Raw genomic sequence first — 22,512 nt, 5'->3', positions numbered from 1 at the left:
TCTTATTTATTTATTTATTTTTACAGTAACTGGATTACTGTACAGTATTCCTCACAAATTACAGGAACATGTGATGTATAAATAGCGTAAAATAAGTACATTAAAATCATTGTTTTTTTTCCTACAATGATGTTTTTACTGCATCTGAATTTGGGGTTTAAATGTGTTTAATTAATTAATTGTCATTAAAAAAAAACAATCACAACGCACCGCAATGCAAAAAGGTCTTAAAACAGGCTTCGCTATGATTTTGAGGACAAATATGACATGTTCTAGACAGGTATTGTGAGACTCCCATATTAGTTATTGGTCAGCACAAATATTTATAATATATCTGTATAATCACATTTGATGTCTTCTGATCTGACATGTTTTAGCATTTTGCTGTTGCTTCCTAAATAAGACTTCCTAAAAGCATACTCCCCCTGAAGTAAGAGCGTTAAATACATCCATAAACACAGCACACTGAAAGACGAGAGACCGGTGATTTAAACATACACAAAAATCAGACACCACCAACTAGCAGAGGTGAGACACAGATCAAAGTGAGGGTCAGACAGACGAGAGGAATTTCGGGGGTCTACCTGACTCAGAATGATGTCTACTATGCTGCCAATCACCACCAGAGCATCAAACCCATTCCAGGGGTCCACACAATAACCCTAATCAGACAGACATCAGCGAGGGGAGGACAGGAGAGCAGAAGGGTTAAACATCACAGGACAGGGGTATAAGCGCTCTGACATCACTGCATTATAGTGAGACAAAAGAAAGACGTACCTTTGGTTTGAAGGCAACCAGTTTGAGAATCATTTCGACTGCAAAGACCCCCCGTGAACACCATGTTCAAAATGTCCATCGCATAATTGAAAAGCCGTGACTGCCCGTGATGCTGTGCATAATACAGAGAAAATAAAAAGAACATCAATTTTTATTGGGAACATGGTACAATCCTTCAAACTCATTCATAGAGGTCATAGAGATCATGTCACATAAATGGTTTGAAATGGTTTCCAAACAGAAAAAAAAGAACCAACACTGAACTACTCTAGAACTCAGTACTTGTACTGGATTTATTGCTTTTATAGAGCAGGGTTTTAAACCTGTAGGGCGCACAAGCAGCTATAATTCAGAAGCAAACACTCCAGTGAAACAGATGTCAGCGTGAGAGTTTGCTAGCAAATGTTTCATCATCCAATAGAGGGGGCAATTTTACTTGTCTCCCAGCTAATCAGGTCAAGCCCTTGCACATGCACTTGCACTCTCAGACATGCATGACATGGTGAAGACAAGGAAAAAATATACAAAATTTCAATGTCACCTGCAATCGCCACCTGCACTCTCCTTTACCTGTGATGTCATTTACCAGTGGAGACAAAATGCTGTGGTGATTCAACATAATTTAGTACTATAGGGTCATTCTGTGTCAACTCAACCAAAGGTTCCCGGCTCAAATTTTTTATTTTGCTAATATTTGTTCCTAAAGAAAGATAAACATGCATAGTGATGCCAAAATAATAAATGCCATGGATGAATATTTACTGAGTAATCCACTATGTTGTAGAGGGGGGCCATTTTCACTTGAGATTCAGAATTTGGTAGGTCTGTTAGTAAAATCCACTGACTTTAGCAATCTTTGTTGCATTATGTGTCGATGACTTTTCAAGTTTTTCCTACAAAGTTTGCAGGCCTGTAGCTCAAAAACTATTAAAGATATCTTAAAGCCCTTAACAAACTTTCCTTTTGGCACCTTCATTTTTAAGGCCCTGTATGGTTCAGTTCCAGAGATACTGGAATTTTAATACGGCTCCAGGAGTAAATCATTAAATTGTACACATTTTCAGTTGTCAAAAACCAAATGTGGGTCACTTTGCAAAAATATGTTACTTCTTTTCTTTTAAAGAGGTAGTCTGAAGAAGAAATGATGTACTAAAACTAAAAATGTATCTTGTTTCCTTCTATCAAAACAGCTGCATTGAACATACCTGTCTGAGTGCCATGAGTTTTCTTTTTTCAAATGTTGTGTGCCTATAACTCTAACTAAGAAGTAGTAAAGATATTGCAATATAATTTTGGATTCTAATTCTTCTTAATAAACTTCTCATTTTTAAGGCCCTACATTGTTCAGTCCCAGAAATACGGGGATCTCAATGAGGCTCCATATTCAGATTGTTGAGTAATATCCATTTTCAGTGGTTAAAAAACAAAAGTTGGTTACTTTGTATACAGCCGACACTTATTAAATTTAAAGCGGAAAGTGTGAAGAGTGAATTTCTTCACTGAAAAAATCTAAATGATCAGGAAAACGACTGCAGACATACATTGCTAAATAAACTCATCTCTCCATCTAAACCAACAGCAGTATTCATGGATGTGCAGCCAACAAATCAGCAACTGGATAATTCTATCATGTCAATATGAACTAAAATCTCTGAAGAATGTTTCCAGCACCTTATTGAATCTGTGCCACAAAGAATTGGGTCCAACCCAATACTAGCAAGGTACGTAATAAAGTGGCCAGCAAGTGTATTTAGAGCAAAGTAGTATTTGAAAATCAGACAAAAAGCAAAGGTTCAAGACTGTGTACTTAACAGCTGTGTTAAGAAAAAAAATCCCAAGAAACACTGCAAATGACTAATCTAATTAAAATAATAGAGCAATACAGAACAAAGTTTTCGATTATATCTACAGAAATTTTCTACAGTTGTATTTTCTTGTACAATGTAGTTTCTACTGAGCTCACAGTAGGTCTGTCTTGAAAGGTTTTTACTTCCAGTACCCGACTGTTGCACTCTATTAATCCTCACATTTAAGTGTCTGCAAAATAAATACATGAAAAAAAGAGTTACACTATCAAAATAGCTGGACTATCAACACAGAAGTGACGTGTCTTCATTGTTTGAATTGAGCTTTTTTTTTTCATTTCATTATTGTGTTCTATGTATAGAAAAGGAGCAGCATCAACATCCTGATATAGGAATCTCCTGTTGTGTTCAGTAGGGTGATGGTGAACTGAATGCTGTTATGTCATCCATTTCATATTCTCTGAAGACACTGTTGTGTTTGTGTAACAGCGCTGATGTTTAGATGCATCTTACCTGAACGGCCAGACACAGCGTGTTGAGGACGATGAGCACAAACATGACATACTCAAAGCCTGTGGAGTTCACCACATACCAGAACTTATACTGGTATGGGTTTTTAGGGATGTATCTCCTCAGCGGTCGGGCTTTCAGAGCGTACTCCACACACTGGCGCTGTCAAAACACACACAGTAAGACTCGGACCATCATCTTTCATACATATCCCAGCTGGATCACAATAACATCTGTATGAACTTGGCAGACCTGGTTCTTGTCCAGCTCACAGTTCTTGTATTCTTTCTCGCCCTGCTCCTGAAATGTGACGATGACAAAACCCACAAAAATGTTCATCATGAAGAAGGCAATGACGATGATGTAGATGATGAAGAAGATGGAGATCTCTACGCGGTAGTTGTAAATGGGACCCATGTTTTCCTTGTTTGAGTCGATGGCCTTGTACAGCAGACTGCAGGAGACAAAACACACTTGATGGACCAATGCATTTCAACGAAAGATGTGGGAAGTAGTTCAGTCTATTTATTTTCCCATAACAACTATACACAGAAACAGTTTTTTATTATTGTAATTTTAATATATGTGTGTATGGGTATTTCAGGGATAAGGTACATAACCCTGTGTGTGTGTGTGATATGGTCTTACGCTGGCCATCCCTCAAACGTTGAGACGGTGAAGAGGGCCATCATAGCCATCAGCACATTATCAAAGTTAAAGTCACTGTTGTACCAGATCCTCTCACGCATTTGTGGCAGTGCCGTCTCACCAATACTGTACACGATATACGTCCCTCTAGAAAGACAAAAAGACGGTAGAACACACATGCAGACACTGCGCATTCACCGTAAAGCACTTCATTCACTCACTTGCAGTCCTCTGGACTTGTCTTTGCATCATCGGTACAGCGGTAGAACTTCCCCTGAAGACAAAACATTTTCATCAGGTAACAGAAAACTGCTTGTTAATGGAGTCTGTTAAATACGTCATCTTGCGTCATGTGAAAGTATTTGCTGGGGCACCTTAAACAACTGCACACCGATGCAGGCGAACATGAACTGAAGAAGTGTGGTGACAATCATGATGTTCCCAATCGTCCTAATGGCCACGAACACACACTGAACCACATGCTGCATTGGCAGAGAGAGAGAAAGAAAACAAAAATGTTTTGCTCATTTGTGCATTTTATATTTTATTTAATTAAAACGATAAGGTATTATGAGTTTTAATCTTATTCTAAAGGAGTCATGGCATGTCATGCCTGAATGGCTAAATCTGGCACATTCACACAGTAGACTTGATTACTTATGTTAATAAATGTGCATTGTCCCTTTTAAAGAAAAATAAAGAGAGAGAATAAAGGGAAATTCAATTTTGCTTGATATTGTGATTTACAAGTGAATTAAATATACAGGAAGTGTCTGAACTCAAACACTTTATTCTCACTACAAAAAGTAGAGATTGTGAAAATATTTCACACAGAATTTTGAAATCATGCTTAAAAATGTGGGGGGAAAATTGTGACATGACCTCTACTCTTGTGACGAACCTGGTTCATGATATTCAGTCCGCTCACCACCAGAGGTCGCCTTGCCATTTCATTGACATTATACAGACTGTTGCACTTCACCCTGGACTACATTTCCCATGCTCCACCTCACTCACCATGTACACAGTTGCAGCCAATCATGAACAGCATAAATACTAGGCCCTCCCCACTATTCTGGGCCCAGTATTGCATTCCCCAAGTGTTAGCATCTTTACGGAGCCATCTCCAAGTAATCCTGTGTCTAGTTTATTATTGTTCTTGCCTAGTTTTCTAAATCTTGTATCCTAGCCTAGTTATTTTTGCGGTTTCGGATATGGATGCGCAATACCGCTTATTTTGTTTTCAATATGATACCGATACTTTTAAGGCCAGAATCATCGATAACGATACCGATACGATACTTCTAAACTTAACTTTTAAATGACTGCATTTATTAAATTACTAAGAGTAAAATATATAATGGTACACCCTTAACTTTACATCTGAAATGCATTTTAACATTTAATATGCCTTAATTACAACAAATTATATTTGAAGAGTTCAGATGCAAAAGCCTCTAAATTATTTCTTTAAAATGAGCATTTCTTTCTGGCTACTTTGTATAGGTTTCTATGTAAGTACTGGTACTTCTAAATGGGCTGAGGCGAATTTGAAGTAAAAGTATTTGATGGACGTATACTACGTGTCAGGAGCATTCACTCAGAATCATTACCTCAATTTTGACCGAGACGGCTTTTAGCCGGTTTTGCATCTGAACTCTTCATTTATTTATTTATTTTTTACAAGGATAAATACGTTTACTGTAGTGGTAACTACAAAACCTATAGTTGAAAATACTTAATTTCATAAGGGGCTGCCAGTGACAAGCTGTTGTACACATAAAATTCAAACTTTTTATTCTGACAGCGTATGATTTATATTAACATTACTACAAAATAGAACATGGTCAATGAACTTAAACGTTAATTTAAATAAATGTAATTGCACAAATTATGTAGGCTACAATTTCAATTTGTTTATTGTGAAATGATTCAAACATAATTTTTTTTCTGTCCTCTGATAAGCATTGTTCTGGGCTGCTACTCCCAAAAGCATCAATGCTTTCTTATGATACTTTTGGGAAATGCAGCTCTGTTTGAAAGCACTGTCAGAAGTGAGAGAATGCTCTCTGTGATTGATTGGTTCTGTCTCGCAACATTTGCGTGCGTTCAGATGAGCAGGAAAATAGTTCTGTCCTGCACAATTATTCACTAACATAGGTTATACATCTAATTCAATGCATATTGTACACATTATTTTTTGTTAAATAAAATCACTGGTAAATAAAACACACCGTAGTATTGATATTTTTATTTAAGCATCGATACTTTCGATACCCGCATCAGTATCGATATATCGATACTTCAGGATCAATATGCCCATCCCTAGTTTCGGACTCTGTTTGCTTCTCGTATGAATTTTCACCTGTTTAGTGCATTACACTTTTGCCTAGCCCCCTGGATTACGTTCGCCACCGATCGACCCTTGCCTGTTTCTATCTGTTTGCTGGTGTCGACCCTTCCTGTTAATGACCATGTCTCTGTCTCCGATTAATAAAAGTTTGCATTTGGATCCGCCCGCCTCTCGACTCGTTCACTCCATAACAACTCTCAATTAAGAATGTCGAAGCAAGACTAATGTTCGCATCCAAACAAAATTTGTTTTAATGGGCCCCAATGAGTAGAATCACCGTCAAAATAAATAATTAGCAGACATTAAGCAGACAGACGGCTAATATTCTAATGACTTGTAGTTGACATGTAGTTGCAAAGTTACTTGTAGTTAATTAAATGCAGTGTTGGGGGTAACGCATTACAAGCAACGCGACTTATGTAATCAGATTACTTTTTTCAAGTAACTAGTAAAATAACGCAATACTTTTTATTTTACAAAAAAACATCTGAGCTGCTTTTTCAAATAAGTAACGCAAGTTACTTGGTTTTCCCTGCATTAATTCTTCTCAAAAAAAAAAAACCTGAGTAAGTACTCATCAAAAACAATTAAAACCATGAAATGCAAACTCAGAATATGATTCTACTGTACAGACGTGAAACAAGCAAGTCCTGCAAATGTAACACTTTACATGACAAGTAATTTTTTTTTAGGGAGTAACGCTTTATTTAGGGAGTTATATATTCAGTCAAAATGAATTTTCTTTGTTAACTGTTACATTACATCACCTTCAACCACCTATAATGTCCCAATAGACTTTGAATATATGTTTATCTATGTTGAAAAAGGACCTTTCATAAATCTGCACCTCATTTCTGAATATAACTGATACTCTAGCACTATTACATAGATCTTAACATTATACTTGTGTCAAAGAGTGAGAACTGTGCCTGACCTTGAGTCCTTTGGCTCTGTTGATGGCTCTCAGAGGTCGAAGCACACGCAGAATCCTTAAGATCTTTACCACTGAAATGGCCGACGATCTGCAGACAAAACCCACACAACATGAACACACTGACTGACTTCAAATGTATAGAATAAATAATTCAGCAACGTATCGAGACATAAACGTACTGTATGCCGAAGGAAACGAGGGAGACGCCAACCACCAGCAGATCCAGCAAATTAAAGTAATTTCTGCAGAAAGCTCCTTTGTGAAGGAAAGCACCAAACGCAGTCATCTGAAGAACACAACAAAGAGTGATCTAAACTGCATGATGCAAAAGGAATTCTTTCAAATTACATTTATTACATATATATTTATTAGAATCAGCAGTCAATAAAAGTTACAGTAAAACTGAACTGGGTTGGAAATAAGACACCAGACTTTACCTTCAACAAGATCTCCACTGTAAATATAGCAGTGAAGGCATAGTCAAAATAACCAAGAACCTGCACAGAGCGAGATGATACACAAAGAATGCAACAAAAAATTCAGTCAGTTCAAGTTTTTCAAAAAACATTATTATCTTAAAGCTGTTTAAGTGAGCAGCCAAATGGGACTATGCAAGGTGGGGTAGTGAAAGAAAAAATATCTTGAGAGGAACCAGACTTAGCTGGAGGAGCCCATAATCCTCTGACGTTACAACGAACATATGCTAAATATGCACGTTGTGTTAAATTCAATATGGTGTTAAACCTGAAATGATTTAAAAGGTAAACGATTCTGCATGATCTAATATATTTTAAGATAGAAATTTCCATTGTATTCCCATATCTGTGTATTTCATGCTATTGAAAAAAACGGATGATATGGTGTTGACTGTACAGGTTTTTCTTGGCTGTCTTACAATGTTTCGGGCGGAAAAGTTACGGATGGGGTCTTCGGCTGCCAGCGAGACGGAGCTCAGCATGATGAAGATGAGGATGAGGTTGGTGAAGATCTGATGATTGATGAGCCGATGGCACGCCACACGGATCCTGTGTTACAGACAGAGGTGAAACGGACAATAGTGTGTGAGAATGAACAATACAGCAGTCCAAAAGATGTTATTGGAAAAGCCTTGTGAAAAAGAAGCATTTGTATTTGTATTGACTGTGTATTTGTAGTGTACTTCTAATCTTAAAGTATACTTAAAAAAAACTGTACTTGAAGATTATGTAATAATAAAATATTAAGGCCACTTAAGTGTACCTAAACTTATCTTGCACTTCAAAAACTAAACTTTCTAACAAAGTCAGATTAAAAGCAATAGAGTACATTTTAAATCAGTATTTTAATCATCTTTTGTTGTGCTTTAAAGAAGTATACTTTCATTGTATGTAAAAGAGCATTCTGCTAAACATCTGCTCTTGTAGCCACTGAAAAATAAGTGTTCTCAAGCATAAATACAGCCACTTACTATACAGTCTCTCTTTTTGGTTAAAATATGGTTCTTGTTCTCTTCTTTTCTGCACATTTACTTCTGCTGTACCTTGTGTACTAATCTAGCTTCCACTTTAAGCTTGCCATTTTGTAATGTGCATATGGTATGACAAACTGTCTTTGGATAAAAGTGTCTACTAAATAAAAAAAAAATGTAAATGTAAATAAAGTCATACTGATTTGGAATGAGGGTGACCAAATGATGGTAGAAGTCTCATTTCTGAGAGAACTATCCCTTTAAAGATTCGAACAACATACGGGTTGGTGTTGCTGAGGATGAAGAAGGCGCTGCCCTCTGGGATGGGTGGCGTCTTTTCTCTGAGGCTCAGCTCTGACAGTCTCTGGGGCCGTGGCCCTGATGGTACCTCAGGCTCATCTTCCTCATCCTCCTCTACACACACACACAATCACAGTGATCAGCTGACATTACTGGAACTTATGTGCAGGGCAGAGTGGTAAATACTATTAGAGGTTCACCTGAGGAGTCAATCATTTCCTCTGTCTGACCCTGATCACCCTCCTGATCGCCAGATGCCTGCAACCAAAGGACCAAGTGATAATGTAGAGTCAGCTGCTCATCATAACAAAAAATGAAAATCCTGTCACGGTGGTAGTGTCATCCTATGCAGCTTCATTTTGTGATCACGTTCAGATGGGTACAGCAACTTACCAAAGAAATAAACATGACCTAGTCGAGTATTTCAGAGAACCGTGTTACCCACCTTTAAGTTTCCATCGTCACCATCTCTCTTGTATATGCTCATACTCCTGCACAAAACACACTTTGTATGTTAGCAGATGTTTGTGATCAGTGTCTGAATGAAACTCTTCTCAAGGAATCAGAAAGGAGCGCTCGCCTGCTTTTCCTCCTCTTGTTCCTCTTCTCTTCCTCTTTCTGGGCCGAGTTCAGACTTTCAGCATCTGCCAGGTTATCCACAGCAATGGCCAAGAAGACGTTCAGTAAGATGTCTGATCAGACATGTTAAGAAATGAAAAGGAACTCATTCTTTTCTCTCTCAATAAATATTCAAACCGAAAGATACATGTTTATTGTAAGTTACAAACAGGCAAGAAAACTCTTGACATTTTCTTCCAACTGCTGCTCCACCAGGACAGAAGTTCAGCTTAAGGAGAAATTCATTATCAGTCCAAGAATATGTCAGGTCTCTTTTTTCTCAAATTTACTTTATGTTTTAAGGTACAGAATGTTATTTGTCTTTAGCACAACAAAGATAAATGGTTTACAGGTGCAGGGTTGGATATATTCAATGCTTTTCAGTTGCATGTAACAACACTTTAGTTTGCCTGCTGCAACATGCTTGAGTGGGAATTGTAAAAAAAACAAAAACAGCCTATGACACCAGAAGATAAGAAGAGAAAAAATAAATTATTTTTAGAGGGACAGAAAATCAATCCCACACAGAGCTCCAGCACAATGTACTAATGTTCTGAAAGTCACATTTGCTGCCAGTGAGGTTGAGATATGGGTCGAGTTAGGGCTATGTTTAGGATTGAGGTACAGTCAAAATTTTCTAGTTTATTGAAACACCAACTGGCACTGCTTGGACACATCATCAGTGATGAACCCGGGGTCATGGAGTGTTTTGGGTCTTGGATCATCAGACACCCTCACCCGGGCAACCAAACCGGGGGTGATTAGTCCCAGCTCGTGTTCAAGTTGCATGACACACCCAGGCTCACCCTTCCTGATCCACAACCACCTTGAAGCTTTTTCTTCAGCTTCAATTATGTTTAACTCTCCTTTGCTGCAACCCTCAGATGCCAAAGAGATTAAATGTCCGATGTAATGACTGCCCTGCAAATCCTCTGCAGACAACCTCAATGGGCTCGCAACTGGCCTTCCAACTCTCTAGGGATATTTCCCCTATTACACTCATGGGCCTTTTCCATCTGGTCCTCCCGGAGGAGAGGAGTTCAACAGTCAGATATTAAGACCAAATCTGGCCTGAGTATCATTCTTGTGCTCCAGAATGTCAACTGCTTTCCTAGATTGACCTTCAGCTGCCAGTCACATGCTGAGGCCCAGTTGGGGCCCTTATCTTCATGATGTTGTGCCTTGTTGAGGCTGAGTTAACTGCACTGTATTCTAGTGAAGATGGCATCGCTTGGTCATGACTCCACCTCCACCTCCCCTCTCCCAAGGCTTTCGGGCAACAGCTCAAGATGTGCTCTAGGGAAATTTATGTGGAATGGATCCATAAGCATTGGCAAGGTCCAGCCGAACAACTAACAGATCTCCTCTGTTCTCCCATGCCTTGCGAATCAACTGGGTGTTCACTCCTGCTCTACAGCCTGGCATGACTGCGAATCCTCCCTCCCTTTTGCACCGCAGTGCCAATATAGGAATTCCTCAATTGGTACACTGTCAAAAAAGACATTGCCTTCCACACTAACCAGGTTGATGGTACAAAACTGTGTGATGTCACTTGAGTTTTCCTCCTTTGTTATCCAGACACCTTCTCCATATTTCCAATAAATGAATCCTACCTTCCCTCTTCACCATACAGTAAAACCTGAATAAGTCCATTCTTCTACTAAGTTCCTACTTCTACTAGGGTGGGCTCCTTGTTGTTAAACAGGATGAAGGGTTTAGGAGGTGTAACTCTTTGCAAAAAGCCAAGTCTTCCTCTCTCCTGCTACCGCTGTAGTCCTGCTCTGCTTCTACCCAAGCATCTCTTTAGTAAATCCAAACTGATTAATTACAGACAGTATGCTTGCAAGCGTTCTCCCTCCTGTGGCACTCAGCATGGCGAAGGGAGATGAGCTTTCATCTTAGGATGTTCCAGATCTCTTTGAGGACTGATCTGATATCCTCTCTCCATCTTGTATTGGTAATTTAGAGACTTCAGCTCTTTCCTGACCTAGGTGATCTTAACCTCACAACAATTTGGCCTAACTATAGTGTTATTGGCTTTTGGCTGATTAATGCTAAATCTCTCAGCACCAATACTGAGGGTCAGGGGCACATCGACTGAAGTCCGTTCCACTTTTTCCAGGGACCAAATCAATATCCTAATCAAACTGGTGCCACTCAGGGTGTGTTCACACTTGTAGTTCGGCTCGCTTGGTTCAATTGGTCCAGGCCAAAAAGGAAAATTATACATTTGGTCCTGGTCCACTGCCGTTCACACTGCCATTTTTGACAGTAAACCTAAAGATACCGAACCTAAAGGCACAGTGATATGTTCTAACCTGATTGGTTGGGTTGAATGACATATATTTCATGACTCATCGAACACCCCAAACAAAACAAACAAATTTTATCTTTAGGGGTACAACAGCTTGTCACTGGGGCAGTATCCTTAAAGGGACAATTCTATACCTTATTTACCCTAAAAGGCTTATAGCAATACCGTAAGGGTACATGTTACTACTCTTGGGTACTAATATGCTTATTTTAGGGGTAGATAAGGTACATTTCTTTAAGGGTACTATCCCAGTGCTATTATACCGCTAAATGTACAATTTTTTGTTACAGCACCTGAGAATATTCTTGTGTTATGTTAAGAAGTGTGTGTCAGAATGCAGCAATGTGTGAAATCAAAATTTGTGTTCATGTTTTTGGTCACTTTAGGCCGGAAATGTGTAAAGTTCATGTTATTATCCATTGTATTTTTAAACATTTACTAAAACATACATTGCTTTAATCACTACAAATCTGCTTTAATTTCATTCTTCAGCTGCTTGTTCGGTAGGTTTAGGTCTGTAGAAATTTTATGGTAAGGATGTAAGGTCAAATAGGCTGAACAGAAGAAAAGATACAGTTTCCACAGATGAAGAGGATGATGAAGTAGATGCACACAAGCATGCCTGAGGAGGAGGGGCCTCCATATGCCATGATCCCATCATACATCACTGTATTCCAATCCTCACCCGTCAGGATCTGATGAGTAAGAAAAAAGTACATATTTACAAGTAGGTATGTCATGCTGTGTTCTTCTGGCTGGTTGGATGTGTTCCATCATAAAATGTTTCTTTAATAATTACATGCTGTAAATTACATGTACAGTTATTTTCATGCTACAAGCTATCCAAATATCGGCAAACATGTCAACACATTTCTGACAAAATGGATAATGTGCTGTGATTCTAACAGACTGATAAATTACATAGTATCTTACAATCACTGTATTTATGCACCATGGTATTTGCAAAGCATTCCACGGTACTTCAAGTAATAGCACAGCACAGCATCATTCATGCCATGGTATTATATAGAAGTCAGGGGCAGAACATGAACATTTTGCTCTATAGTGCTTGTAAATGTCTATGAATATGCAGGTTTGTGTAAATAAAAGACTACTGTTCAAAAGTTTGGGTAAGTAATACTGATCAAAGGTGACAGTACAGACTTACACATTCTTACGAAAGATTTAAAATAAACAATGTTCTTTTAAACTTTTTGACTATCAAAGAATCTTAAGAATGGTTGAGTACCAAATCAGAATGATTACTGAAGGATCAAGCGAAACTGAAAACTGGATTAATGGCTGCTGAAAATTCAGCTTTGCCATCACAGGAATAAATAGAATTTTAAATTATATTAAAATAGAAAGTGTTTTTTTTTAAATTGCAATAATATTTCACAATATAACTGTTTTCACTGTATTTTTGATCAAATAAATATAGCCTTGGCAAGCAATATATTTCTTTCAAAAACACTGAGCAATCTTACCAACTAGACAGTAGTTTTAGACAGTAGTGTAAACACACACACACACACATACCTGAAAGACAGTCAGCAGGGCCTGGGGAAAGTTGTCAAACGTGCTTCGTTTGGTAACAGTCTCATCAAAGTTAAACTTTCCTCCAAAGAGCTGCATGCCAAGCAAACTGAAGATAATGATGAAGAGGAAGAGCAACAGCAGAAGGGACGCAATGGACTTCATGGAGTTCAAAAGAGATGCCACCAGGTTACTCAGAGATGCCCAGTGACTAGAAACAGAAACAGACTTAATATAAGACCCACATTATGGGTTCATAATACCAGCACTACGATATTTTTGCTATTGGTCACATATTGTTCATAGTCATTAAAAAACGAAATGTGTTAACAACAATTTCAACAGAACTTCCTTGTTCCTTCTGCCTTGTATTGACTCTTTAAAAGCAAATACTACTATTTGGACATGTGTGGTTCTTTTAAAAGTTTGTTTACTAATCTATCTTAATTTTAAATGGTCCTTTTTTATACAAAAGTACAAATACATGATGTTATGCATCAACTACCTGTATATTTCTGTTTAATATGTTCTATATTTTGACATAGAACATATCAAACAATCTACTGACACATCAAGAGTAAAGTCTGTCATTTTAAAATTAGCCTGATGAGAAAGTTGTCATCTTGCAATTACTGTGATATGAATGAGAAACCAGCTGATCTCTATGTGATGTTTCTCACCGTGTGACTTTAAAAATCCTGAGAAGCCGGACGCAGCGGAACACTGAGATGCCGAGAGGAGACATGATCTCAAGCTCCACGAGGATCGTCTCCACAATGCCTCCGCAAACTACGAAGCAGTCGAAGCGGTTGAAAAGCGACACAAAGTATGCCTGTAGCCCCAGACTGTACATTTTTATCAGCATCTCGCATGTAAAGAGGGCCAACAACACCTTATTAGCCACATCTGCACACAAACACAACAGGAACAAATAAGAAATACATACAGTTTTGACAAAACTGTTATCATGTTTTGTTTCCACATCCAAAAGCAAAAGCAAAGGGAGTTTTAATGAGTGTCAGATGTGAGTTTCTCACCCTGGACTTCCGTAAGCCAGTCAGGCTGGTTATAATGTTCAGATGATATTGTGAGTGTATTGAGGAACACCAGCAAAATCACCAGCCAATAGAAGACGGTGGATTTCACCACGGCTCGGCACTTCCGGCGACAGAACCTGTTCCAGCAACGCCAGCGGCTGCAGAGACAGGATGTGATTGGACAGCACTGTGAGCGTTACATACTGTGAATGTGTGTATTTGCACAGTTCATTTATGAGAACACATGTTACAGTGGGTACGGAAAATGTATTCAGACCCCCTTAAATTTTTCACTCTTTGTTATATTGCAGCCATTTGCTAAAATCATTTAAGTTCATTTTTTTTCCTCATTAATGTACACACAGCACCCCATATTGACAGAAAAACACAGAATTGTTGACATTTTTGCAGATTTATTAAAAAAGAAAAACTGAAATATCACATGGTCCTAAGTATTCAGACCCTTTGCTGTGACACTCATATATTTAACTCAGGTGCTGTCCATTTCTTCTGATCATCCTTGAGATGGTTCTACACCTTTATTTGAGTCCAGCTGTGTTTGATTATACTGACTGGACTTGATTAGGAAAGCCACACACCTGTCTATATAAGACCTTACAGCTCACAGTGCATGTCAGAGCAAATGAGAATCATGAGGTCAAAGGAACTCCAAGAAGGACTCCAAGATGGTGAGAAATAAGATTCTCTGGTCTGATGAGACCAAGATAGAACTTTTTGGCCTTAATTCTAAGCGGTATGTGTGGAGAAAACCAGGCACTGCTCATCACCTGTCCAATACAGTCCCAGTAGTGAAGCATGGTGGTGGCAGCATCATGCTGTGGGGGTGTTTTTCAGCTGCAGAGACAGGACGACTGGTTGCAATCGAGGGAAAGAGGAATGCGGCCAAGTACAGGGATATCCTGGACGAAAACCTTCTCCAGAGTGCTCAGGACCTCAGACTGGGCCGAAGGTTTACCTTCCAACAAGACAATGACCCTAAGCACAAAGCTAAAATAACGAAGGAGTGGCTTCACAACAACTCCGTGACTGTTCTTGAATGGCCCAGCCAGAGCCCTGACTTAAACCCAATTGAGCATCTCTGGAGAGACCTAAAAATGGCTGTCCACCAACGTTTACCATCCAACCTGACAGAACTTGAGAGGATCTGCAAGGAGGAATGGCAGAGGATCCCCAAATCCAGGTGTGAAAAACTTGTTGCATCTTTCCCAAAAAGACTCATGGCTGTATTAGATCAAAAGGGTGCTTCTACTAAATACTGAGCAAAGGGTCTGAATACTTAGGACCATGTGATATTTCAGTTTTTCTTTTTTAATAAATCTGCAAAAATGTCAACAATTCTGTGTTTTTCTGTCAATATGGGGTGCTGTGTGTACATTAATGAGGAAAAAAATGAACTTAAATGATTTTAGCAAATGGCTGCAATATAACAAAGAGTGAAAAATTTAAGGGGGTCTGAATACTTTCCGTACCCACTGTATATGCTGTTTAGTGTGTCCATGCATGCAGTACGGTGAGAAGATCATTCAAGATTTAATGTAATGAAATGCAAAGCCCTTTAAATGTATTCATATCAAACACAACACACAGCAAGCATCAAAGCGCCTCAACAGATTGACTGATACACCGAACCACGTCAACATAAAGAGCTTAAAAAAAAAAACAAAGCTCATACACACTGACATGCAGAACGATGAGGTGAAGTGACAACAAAAAAACAAAAGAACAGCAAACACACACAACTGGAACTGAATTCAGCTGAGCAACTGACCTGAACTTCGACTTTGTCAATTTCTGACTGAAAAAGTGAAAAATACATCATCACTTCGCGCCACACTACAAGCTGACGAAAAATGCCAGCAGGTGGGAACTAGTTAACATTTTACTCAGGATTCAAGATCTGGGAGTTTGTTTGGAGGTTATCGCAGGTACAAAAGGGTGTGAAAAACTTTTTGTAGATGTATGTAAGGTATAAAAATGGAGTGCATACCAGAGGGGCCCACAGCAGATTTTCTCATCTTCTCCTGGGTTCTCTGTGTTCACAGACCCTGTCTCACTTGTGGGGATACTTGCTGCAGAGAAACAGGAAACACATCATGGAGTAAGAGAGTCTACTCTACTGTAATGCAGAGTGAGTTACAAGCCATCTAACAGACTATTTCTCAACCTTTGTGTCTTATTTCAGATTTTGTTATTAACAGAAACTATAACAAAACATAATAAATTAATTTAAAATGCCATAATGCTAATTATAGGTTGAGATCCAGTGAGCTAACTGACCAGATAATGTATGTAAGGAAGGAGGGTGTACATGTTGATGTGATTTATGTTTACTAAATTATACAAGATGAACACAGACAAATCGAATAGAGCACACATAAAGACATATACAGTATTAACACCACATAATGACATTTGTGGCATGACTTGAGACAGGGAACTCAGTCACGTGCTTTGTGGCAGCGTGGGAACTGGGTGGGACAAACTGGTTACAGTTATTTATGGGAAATGTGCTGTTCTCCTCCAACAGTCACACATCAGTAAGCAGGACTGATATCTTTCTGGTGCGATATGTTTCAAAGTAGACGTCTATTACATATTTTCATGGTGTATTGTGAGAATTATTAGAGAGCAAACATTCTGTTGTTTTGGAAAGATTTTGACATTGGGACAGCTCTAGAAATCCCTGGTCAGTGCCCTGACTTATGAACTAAAGCCTAGGACACACTAGACGATTTTCGCGGAGACTCAAGAGATTAAACATGACTACAGAAGAAAAACAAATGGAGGACAATCGACGTTGTCAGCTGGCTCTCCTGGCGCGAGTTCTGTTGCCGTCAGAGGCAGCCGATCAAGAGTTCGAGGATGCTCAGTCTTGATCGGGACCGGTAAATAATCACAATGACACCACACAATAGAGGATGTTTTTTTCTTGACAAAAAATTGTTTGCAACAAGTCTCGAATAGGGCCATGATCAAAAATACTGATAAGACATCAAGGCATGTCCAAATTTGATTTTTGCACAACATCCCTATATTTTTGCAGGTGTCATAGACCTTGCCTACCTATAATATCCAACAATCCTGTGAATGTGTGTGGTTTGTCAAACAAGTTTCAAAACTTTTTCCATCAAAACAAGCGTATGGTAGAGCAGAGGTTTGAAATGTCATCTACAAGTCAGGGAATAAAAATCACAATAATAAATTATAGAAACAAAGTCCACATATTCTTTAGCTCATAACCTAGAGATCTCATATAACCCTATTGGTTTCTGCCTCAAAATATTTTTCTAGAATGTAGAGTGTGGCCTATTCGGCAAAAATCCCTGACAGGGATAAATCAATTTGATGAAATTTAGTACTTGCCACACATAAAAGCCACACATAATGATGAAAACAACTTAAAAAATGTGTCTTTGGAATTTGTTCTTTGCATGGCCTATAGGTTATCAATCTCGAAAATGGTTTATTCTCACAAAGCATGTGTCACGGTTATGGACTTTTTGTTTGTTTTCTTATATTACTTGTTCCCCTGCCCTGTTTAGTTCTTGTCTTCCTAGTTTCTGATCTTGTCATTAGTTTCCTTAGTTATGTATTATTTTCAGATGTGTAACATTAATTTAACTATTACATAAACTCCCCGTTTTGTTCTGTTCTCTGCTCGTTACTTGTTTTACAATTGTGTGCTATGTTTGCAGCTGTGACACTTGGATTTTTTAATTAAAAGGCTTTTTTGGCTTATATTTCTTCGTCATACGCTTAATACAGCACTACATGTTACAACATGGTATACATGTGAAAAGTATGATTTTGATGAAGCATGCAAAGATACGAAAGGTGAGAAACAGGAAATATATGTAACTATATTGTTTAAAAAAATAATGTAAGAATATTTCATGTGAACAGGAACAGGAAAAACAGGAATAAATTACATTTTAAAATATATTCAAATAGAAAACTGTTTAAATTTTTCAAAATATTTTCAAAATATTTCACAATATTACCGTTTTACTGTTTCTTTTTTTTATCAAATAAAATTAAAATGTATTGTATCCAGACAAAGGGGGTTATTTGTGTTTTGTCTCTTGCCACTGTATTTAATGTCTTATTGTTTTACTGAATAAATTGCCATGCATATGAACACTCAAACACACAGAGCAAAATTTACCATGAGTCTCAGTGGACTGACTGAACCAGCCCGAGTTTCCAATGTTCTTCCTGTGGGTGAGATCGCCCAATGTCACCCCTTCAGTTCACAAGCAGGTTACATGCATTCAAACAGAGAGCAGCTATGAGTGTCTACTTCAGACAAAAACAACTACAATACTACAACACTAGACATTCTGTAAACAGAAAGACAAAAAGAAGGAAATGAGAGAAACAGAAAGGGCACAGAAGGTAGTTTTGCTGTTCAGACTCATTTTTAAGCATAAAAAAGGCAAAGACTAAAAAGAAAACTACAATCACACTTTCACTACACAGTAGAGCTACATATACATTCACTAATGCGAGTAAGTACGTAATAAAGAGGTTGCCCTAAAAATGATCTGAAATCAACCCCAAAAATGAAATCTATCATTTTGACATTCTGGATCTGACATTTTGAAATTTTCCATTGTGGTGTATATTTAGCATCGTTATAATATTGTAACTCTTGTTATTTGAACTTTAGATTTACCAAGCTCTGTGTTTTGGTTTCTTAGATTTTTTAATCCATCGACTGGCAGTATGAACATACATAGACCTACAGGCTCTGATTATCATCCTCCACTTTTCTTTTATTTTTTACTCAACAAATATTCCTTCTGTGTAAACTATGTGGAGTGGATAAACGTTTCTGTGTTGTGTATGTTCCCTATTAAATGCTACACTCGATGCTGTGTTTCATTAAAGCTAATGATTTTTAATGCTCTTTTTTTAACCAGTTGTGAAACAGTGAAAAACACACCAAAAATTTGGCTTAAATAACTTTCAAGATGATGTTGGTGACATCATTGGAATGTGTGCTTGTGAGAGGCTATGAATAGACATGAATCTGACATGCATTAAAGTTTTTTTGTCTTCAGATGTGCTATCTTTCTCTTGTTTGCTTGCCAGACACCAAGGTCTTCATGCCTGCTCCCAAAGTGCACCACTGCATTTCTTTGGATCGCCCAGAGGACACTTCATCTGTTGCTTCTGCAGAGATGGAAATAGAGAGCCACCTCTGAGCACTTCTCATATGAGGAGTGGTGACTTGTGCGGTAGCCAGATTAAAACTAGACTAGCAGGAGCAAGAGACTCCCAAATGCTCCAAACTAGACGACAGGTTTCTGTCAGGTGGCCAAGAGGAGGGACCTCTTGGATACAAAGGCATGTGACTACACTATGCTGCCCTAGATGGAAGAGATGCTCGTTGACTGTCTCTCCCCTGGAAGTGCATCATCACTTAAAATGCCAATGCTCTCCACCAAATCATGCTGAGTAACTTCCACGCTGGTGGGAAAAGCGTTTCAGGCAGCAGGCAAGGCTGGTGCTGCCCTGTACACCATAGCGGTTCTGCAGGTGTACCAGGCAGACCTGCTAAAAGATCTTTTTAGAACTTTGCTGGGCCACAGATCTGTCTCTCCAAGCAACTAAGCTGTCGGCTCCCGTCATCGACGACCATCGACTGCTAGAGTCGCCATGGAGAGGCACCATGCACCGTCTTCCGGCCTAGTCCGCGTCTCTGTTAATATTGTCATCAGTAGGTTCTCTGCGGTAAAGAGGCACAAGGAAGCTTTCGATAAGTTTCTCCCCCACCATGCTCAAGTGTCAGGGCTGTTGGCCACACAGTCCCAACCCAGTCCTGCTCCACTAAGGCAAGAAGCCCAGTAGGAGAATGCCGAGTCATGCACCCCCTCGCTAAGACTGTGGAGTGGCTGAGGAAGCCAGACTTAAGAATGGTCACTGCGACCAAGAAAACTCCACCCTGAAGTAGTCAGACAAATTTGGGAAGAATTTTACAAAGTAGACCTCTCTGCTTCACAGGAGACAGCACAATCTCACCTCTACTTCTCTCTGACTCTTCCATCTCCCTTGGGTCCTGAGGGTGGGGTGCCAAGGACCGTGGACTGTCCCCCTTTTGGGAGAAGTGTGAAACATGTAGCTGTACAATATTGGCCGCCACCGGTGTTTTGGGAGGCAGTGGTCTCCAGCAAAACTGTTACATGATGGTCATCTCCTGCAATGTTTCAGGACACCAAACATCTGACACCCCAAAGCAAAATGAAATATCAAAGAAATTGGCAGCATGGACGCTACTGCCAAATATCTCATCTTGGGTTGTAAGGACTGTAGAGAAAGGCTATAGGAAGTACTTCCTTCAGGAAGGAAGTTAAGGGGCTTTCATGTCCTAGTGTGGGTGGACAACACTGCAGTAGTCTCTTACATAAATCATCAAGGCAGACTGCGTTCGTGCTGCCTAAACAGGTTGTCACAGCAGGTCCACCAACAAGTTGATGTCCATTAGAGCAATTTACATTAATGGGCATATGAATGTGGAAGCAGACTTGCTGTGCAGATAAGCTGTGACATGTGGGAAATGAAAACTCCACCCCGAAGTAGTCGGACAAATTTGGGAATTTTACATGGTAGACCAAGTCTATTTCTGCAGCGCCGCTTACGCTCGCTTTCAGTGGCAATGTATTGATTATGGCCAAAATACACAGGAAAAAGTAGCAGTTTTACCCCAAAAAGTACATTGATGATATGTACCATGTTGTAAACACAGTATTATGTAATTAACAAGATAAAAAAATTTTTTTTTCCCGAACTTCCAAAACAAGTTTAATTAATTTATACTTTTTTCTGACGTTACTGATTAAATGTAATTATTATATTAGCCTATATATATAGCCTATATTTATTATTACAACTACATGTTGCCATAAGAACAGGTGTCACGGTGACATCATGATGACACTTGTAAACAAACGCACATGTCACAGGCGGGCAGTTTTCAGAGTGCAACTGCCAAGAAGACTATCATGGATGACACTGGTCTCATCGCAGAAGTTGAGAAACATACAGCCATTTATGATCCTCAACAATTGCTGTATAAAGACTTGAAGGAGAAGGAAAAAGCATGGGAGGAAGTTGCAGTATCTCTTGGTGTAGATGGTAAGCAATTTTCAGTTCGGTTCAGGTGCGTGCTGCAAGCGCTGCCGGTGTGAAAGCAAAATGGCTGCGCGCTGCTTCTGCTCTGCTTACGTGCTGCGCACGCGCTGCTTACGTCCTGCTTACGCGTGCAGTGTGAAACCGGCATTACTTCTCTTTGACTTCTCCATCTCCCCTTGGTCTGCTCCAAGGTCCATCAACAAAGATCTTGACTTTTACTGACAGCACCTCGTTGGCCAACCAGAGTTTAGTTTTTAGACCTGATATCCCTCTTCCTCGACACGTCATGGGCAATTCCAGTCAGGAGAGATCTCCTGTCTCAGGCTTAGGGGATGATAATTTATCCCTGGCCACAGCTCTGGAACCTTCATATCTGGCACCTGAGGGGGACCAACTAAGGGATGCTAGGTTTCCAGCTAATGTAGTGCAGACTATTCTAAGTGCTAGGGCTCCACTAGAAGAGGTTATTCCCTAAGGTGGAGGGTTTTTGAAAGTTGGTGTATGACACACCATGCAGACCATCCAGGTCACTGCCAAGATGTTTCAGTGCTGGACTTCTTGCAAGGAAAACTGTCCTCAGGTACATGTCCTGGTAGTATATTTTGCCTCCATTTCAGTTTACCATGCTCTGATTGGCAGGATCTCAGTAGTAAAACACCTTCTAAGCATCCAAGTGCTTGAGGGTCTGGTTGGGACCCCATTTAAACCACTAGAGCAGAGGTGCCCAAACTTCGTCCTGGAGGGCCAGTGTCCTGCAGAGTTTAGTTATAACCCCAATTAGGCACAACTGAACCAGCTAATCAATAATCTCTTACTAGGCATGCTAGAATCTTCCAGGCAAGTTGGAGCTAAACTCTGCAGGACACCAGCCCTCCAGGACAGAGTTTGGGCACTCCTGCACTAGAGTCAGTGCCTGTCCAGCTTCTGACTTTAAAGATGTTTTTTTCTTATTATTACTTCTCTAAAAAGAATTGTGGATTTGCAGGCTTTATCGGTTTCGCCATCATGCTTAGATTTTGCCTCTGGACTGGTCAGAGCTATTTTGCACCCTGGCCCTAATTATCTTCCTAAAGTT

At 39.3% G+C, this 22,512-nt stretch overlaps 1 protein-coding gene across 1 annotated transcript in view; it reads right to left on the bottom strand.

Moving 5' to 3' along the window:
- The window catches only part of cacna1db (calcium channel, voltage-dependent, L type, alpha 1D subunit, b), a 62,645-nt gene that overhangs the window by 17,816 nt on the left and 22,317 nt on the right, over positions 1–22,512 (bottom strand). The window contains 21 exon segments of the mRNA XM_051117794.1: positions 781–831; positions 833–892; positions 3,099–3,257; positions 3,348–3,549; positions 3,744–3,890; positions 3,965–4,017; positions 4,118–4,225; positions 7,031–7,118; positions 7,210–7,316; positions 7,468–7,527; positions 7,926–8,055; positions 8,759–8,891; positions 8,978–9,035; positions 9,223–9,268; positions 9,358–9,469; positions 12,284–12,404; positions 13,249–13,456; positions 13,926–14,151; positions 14,283–14,440; positions 16,072–16,098; positions 16,291–16,372. Of these exon segments, the coding sequence (XP_050973751.1) occupies positions 781–831; positions 833–892; positions 3,099–3,257; positions 3,348–3,549; positions 3,744–3,890; positions 3,965–4,017; positions 4,118–4,225; positions 7,031–7,118; positions 7,210–7,316; positions 7,468–7,527; positions 7,926–8,055; positions 8,759–8,891; positions 8,978–9,035; positions 9,223–9,268; positions 9,358–9,469; positions 12,284–12,404; positions 13,249–13,456; positions 13,926–14,151; positions 14,283–14,440; positions 16,072–16,098; positions 16,291–16,372 (2,336 nt within the window).

The sequence above is a fragment of the Labeo rohita genome, chromosome 8, assembly GCF_022985175.1.
Source record: "Labeo rohita strain BAU-BD-2019 chromosome 8, IGBB_LRoh.1.0, whole genome shotgun sequence".
NCBI classification, from domain to species: domain Eukaryota; kingdom Metazoa; phylum Chordata; class Actinopteri; order Cypriniformes; family Cyprinidae; genus Labeo; species Labeo rohita.
Note: the sequence above shows the minus strand (reverse complement) of the source record. Positions and strands in the feature narration are given on the sequence as shown.